Genomic DNA, 5,295 nt, shown 5'->3' with positions numbered 1-5,295 from the left:
TGCTCCTGAGACGACTCTGCATGTGCTGGTGCGATGCCCTTTTGCTCAAAGTTGCTGGAGCAAGGTTCCAATTACTGCTGTGGTGCCTGATGCAATGTTGTTCTCGAGTTGGTTCGAAGCGGGTTTGGTATCGTGGAACACGGCCGAGGCTCTTGAGGCTGGTATGGTCTGTTGGTCGGTTTGGACTCATCGTAACGATTTGGTTTGGAACTCCAAGCACCCTGATGTGAGTGAGGTAGTGGCAATGGCAAAGTTAAATTATGTTGAATGGTTTAATGCTCAAAAACTTAATGTCACAGATGCAAGCTTAAACTGGCCGACTGCAGTACCCGTGGAGCAATGGACAACACTCGATTTCCCTTTTGTCAAAGTTAATGTGGATGGTGCACTTTTTTCTGCCCAAGGGCGGTATGGACTAGGCTTGATTGCAAGGTCTGCTGCGGGGTTGGTCTTGGGGGCCAGAAGTTTATCTAGAGAAGGCTCTTTGCAACCTCATATTGTCGAAGCCATTGGTATCAAGGAAGCTCTCTCTTGGAGTAAAGTTAATGGATGGTCACATGTTGTAGTTGAGTCGGATTGTTTAAGGGTCATTAATGATTTGCAAAAGTTCAAAAATATGGCTTCTCCTTATGATCATATTCTTGACAAAATAATAGCGCCATTGTTGTAGTTTAATTTAATGAAATTTAATCATTATTAAAAAAAAAATCTTTTTTAAAAAATAAAATTATTAATAATTAAATAAAAAACTTGACAAAATAATAGCGCCATTGTTGGATTTGTAAACAGAGAGTTCGTTGGAAAGAGCAGCTACTGTGAGAATGGAGAAAATGGCAGCTCTCACTCTCATCATACTACTCTTCTCCTCTTCTTCTTTTTCTATTTCCATGGCCGAAAAAAGTGACCATGTACAAGGACAACAACTGTATTCTTCCTCAAATCCCAATTGGCAAATCCAAAATCAACGAGTCATAGATGTGAAAGGAGGCCCAGATTCTGTGGTTTGGGTGGTTCAGCTCTCTGATCTCCACTTCAGTGTTCACCACCCAGATAGAGGTCTCGACTTCAAGAAATTTGTGGGTCCTGTTCTTTCCATGATCAACCCTTCTCTGGTTCTCATCACTGGTGATCTCACAGGTTTCTCTCTCTTTCTTTCTTTTATTTTTTTATTGATCTTTCATGTTTTGGCTGATATAGCTTTGTGGGTTGTTCAATTAGTTGGTACTCTGATATGGGGTTTCATCTTTCATGTCATAGATTAAGGAATTAGATTCTTCTTATGTCTGACTTTATCTGGTAAAATTTTCATTTTTTTTCTTATGAAGCATAACACAGAGTACTAGTGTCTTTTGGGCAGAGATTAGCCTTTTTTTAAGGGGTTATTCATTCTGTTTTGGATTGTGTGTTTTTTTCTGTTTTTTTGGAGAAATTTATGCTTTTTTATATGCTCTCAACTGATATATATGCATAATTGGATTTGACATTTGAAAGTAGGTGGCAATTCATGTTAGCATGTCGTGTTGAATTCTTAAATTTATCGAATAACTGCCTACATTACACAAACACAACCCATGAAAAGAAAATTTTATAAAACACTAATACGATTCGCATAAATTTAGTGTTGTGTTGTAAGGTAAAATGTTGTTTTTATTGTTTTGTGTCATTGGAGTTCTTAAATATATTTTAGATGACTGACACAAACACAACCTCTGAGTCTCTGACACTAAAAAATAATAAAACACGGACATGAACACGATTCCCATAAATTTCGTGTCGTGTAAAACCCACAAAATGTTGTATCGTGACCCAGATTGCCACCCCTATTTGAGGGGTGTGTTTGTACATATAACAGGTCAACTTATTTGGCTTATGTTTTCATTGCTGGATACAGTACTGTTGCTTGCTTTTCCTAATCACTGTATAGAAATCATAAGCAGTTTGTTTTGTATCATTGTACTCAGTATAAATTAGATTGTGATTCTCACTAGCCTGTGATTTCTTAAAATATTTAGACTTGTCCTATCAAACATTGTCTAACTTGTTGTTATTTATTATCTTCACTAGATGGCAAGAGCAAGGATTTTTTAACAATGAAGCTAAATGAGGCGGAGTGGGTGGAGTACCGGGATGTAATGGAAGACGTTGTGAAAAGGAGTAAACTTGAGAAAAACGTCTTCTTTGACCTCAGAGGGAATCATGATAACTTTGGTGTACCTATGGCTGGTGGTTCTTTCGATTTCTTTTCAAAATACAGCATTAATGGACAGCTAGGCCGGAAGAAAAATGTCAACAGTGTCACCCTCCAGGAGGTGAGTTTTTATCTAAAATTTCTGATTATTTTTAGGTGCATTTAGTAAACCAGTGCCTCTAGTTTCTAAAACTCAATGCTTTCAATATTTGTCTGGTTTTTGCGAAAAGGCTAACAGGGTTTACTAGGCCAGCTCGAAACCACTGTTTTATGATGCAAAAAGAAGCATGCTGTCAATATTTGTCTTTGGGGTATTTCTTTGGCCCTTGAAGATCACATTATAGCTGGCTATTTTCTTTTCTTTCTTTGTCACTAAATTTTTATGTATCTAAAAAGTCATAAAAGCAAAGGGTTTGAAGAATCACTTACTGAAACCACAACAATTTAATCTGATTTATTTGCTTTCTTATTGGAGATGGGTTTAAAGTAATGATCCAAGTTTGATAGTTGATTTTGATTCATATTTTTGTAACTGTACTTGTTTTCTCGATCATACAGGCTGCAGGGCGAAAATATCTCTTTGTTGGAGTAGACAGCACGCTGTCCGTTGGTTTACGAGGTCCAACCAATCTTTTCGGGCATCCAACAGATGAACTACTAACTGAATTAGATATGGAACTTTCTCAATGGAATTCTCAATCAACAAGACCGGTAACAAAGGTTACCTTTGGACATTTTCCTATTTCATTCTCAGCGTTATCTAATTCCAGGAAGAGCCTTAAAGATATATTCTTGAATCATTCTGTATCAGCTTATATATGTGGTCATCTCCATACAGGGTTTGGTAAAAATTTGAAGCGAAATCATCAATCGAATCACCATTATTTATCCTCACATAAGTTTTTTCAGTTTAACCCACACCAAGTATCTTTTGATAGAGTCAGAAATTGTTCAATTGGAGCCTCGCCCGTCAAAGAATTCTGGGAGTGGGAGATGGGTGACTGGAGAAAGAGTAGAGCCATGAGAATTTTGGCCATTGATAGAGGTCATGTTTCTTATCTTGATATTGACTTTAAATCTGGAAGCAAAGAAACTATTATTTTGCCAACTTTTCCTTTAGATTCACGTTTCATGTCAACATCTTCGTCGCATCAAAACTATGAATGCAAAGCTATCGTCCCTTCTTCTTATGAGACGGTTAGAGCGCTTGTGTTTTCTGTTTCTCCGATTGGTTCAGTTGTGGCTAAGATATATGACTCAAGATCTGGAAATCTTAATCTGATCATGGAAACAAATATGAGCAAGATTGTTGATAACACTTCTAGGGGGGATCTTTATATTGCCCCATGGAACTATAGAGCTTTCGAGGACCCATCTCCGGATAGATATTGGTTGCAAATAGAGGCAATTGATCTCAAGGGAAAGTCAACTTTGACTGATCTCAGGCCTTTTTCTATAAATGGTCTTAATGCTAAGATCTCATGGACTTGGTTGGAATTTAAAGTCATGGGATGTCAATGGACGCTCCTGTATTTCCCATTACTGTGGTCTGCTCTGTGTTTCATGCTCTCCATTCTCATTATCCCGAAATCTTTGCTTATTTTTTCAAATAAGCGTTTCACTTATAAGAAATTTGTTTCTGATAAAAGCTTCAAAAATTGTATAGGATGGTTTCTGCAGGAACTTTCAATGGTTCATGGAGTATGGTTTGGCATGTTAGGATACTTATTTTACCTTGTATTGTTCCCATGGTTGGTTGGAAAAGTTTTTACAGATGATGATATTAGGGGATACATGACTTACATGGGTTGGGCAGTTAAATCTGTCAATGGGAGTGAGAAACATGAATATATTGGATTTCCAGATGTAATGGTTGTAGTTATTCCCCATATTGTATTTGTGGTTTTTCCTTCTATTTTGGTCACTGGATTTTTGGTTGCTGAGAAAGATATCTATAGGGAACATTATTTATCTGTAACAGGAAAGAAAGATGACAATGATGGTGAAGAAAAATCAAAATCTTGTGTTGGAATGCGGTGGATCCGAAAATTTCTTTTCGTTGTTTGCTTGGTAATCTTATGGATGCATTTTAAGGTAAAGTCTCACCTACTAATCTATACATTATGTTTACAATTTCTCTGAAATGTGTGGTTTAATAGAGCATGTTGTTCAAGTAGTTGTATATGCTGATCGTAATTATTGTTTCACTTCCAAGTTTGAATAAATTGACTTCTGATAACTTTGGTAGGATTTAGTATGATTAATAGCTGTGGTCTTATCTATCATTATATGGTTTTCCAAATGTAGATATGTTCTATTTCAATATTTGTGCGATCGATTCTTAATTTTTATGAAGATTTTGGATTTTAATTTTTTTATTTTATTTTTGGTTGCAGAGCTGCATGGCGCTTGTTAAAGCGTATGAGATGAATCCAATTCTTCATTTTCCAGTATATTGCTTCATAATCCCTCTACTGTTGACTTATGTTGTCTACAAAACTAGAAATGTATAGTAACACTAAGGTGACGTTTGGTTGGAGGTAATGAAATGGAATGGAATGGAATGGAAAGGAAACAATTTTCATTCCATTCCTTTGTTTGGTTGCATTTTAAAGTATTGGAATGGCATTCCAATGGAATGCTCTTTCCACCATTTTGGTGGAATGGCTATTCTATTTTAAAAAGAAAGGAATGACCATTCTAATGTAACAAGAAAAAAAAATTAATTATTTTTTTATCAATTTTTTTTATGCATTTTAAATTTTATTCCATTCCTATTCCCATTCTCATTCCTATTCTTATATTTTCATTCCTCCCAACCAAACGCCTCCTAAGTGTATAAGAGCATGTGATCAAGTACAATTGTCTAAGAAAAATACACCTAACTTTACATGATATTAGTATTTAGATATTATTAAAATTCTTGCCTTACCCATAAGAATTCTTTAAGATATGGTCATTTTGTCCATAAGAATTCTTGAGATATGTTTTGTTTGTCATTGAAGTGTACATGACTTATGTAAAAGAATTCTCATTACGTATGTATGAACTAATAATGATGTATAAATATTATGCATTTATGTATGATACATTAGTTTTGGGAAAAA

General features: G+C 35.6%; 1 protein-coding gene across 1 annotated transcript; it reads left to right on the top strand.

Moving 5' to 3' along the window:
• Window positions 1-753: 753 nt before the first annotated feature.
• LOC133033080 (putative metallophosphoesterase At3g03305) lies at window positions 754-5,295 on the top strand. The gene is made up of 5 exons (XM_061107648.1): window positions 754-1,137; window positions 2,065-2,309; window positions 2,747-4,282; window positions 4,585-4,711; window positions 5,024-5,295. The coding sequence occupies exons 1-4, from the start codon at window positions 822-824 to the stop codon at window positions 4,699-4,701; spliced, it is 2,214 nt and encodes a 737-aa protein (XP_060963631.1). The 5' UTR covers window positions 754-821; the 3' UTR covers window positions 4,702-4,711; window positions 5,024-5,295.

The sequence above is a fragment of the Cannabis sativa genome, unplaced genomic scaffold (genome assembly GCF_029168945.1).
Source record: "Cannabis sativa cultivar Pink pepper isolate KNU-18-1 unplaced genomic scaffold, ASM2916894v1 Contig2, whole genome shotgun sequence".
Taxonomy (NCBI): domain Eukaryota; kingdom Viridiplantae; phylum Streptophyta; class Magnoliopsida; order Rosales; family Cannabaceae; genus Cannabis; species Cannabis sativa.
Note: the sequence above shows the minus strand (reverse complement) of the source record. Positions and strands in the feature narration are given on the sequence as shown.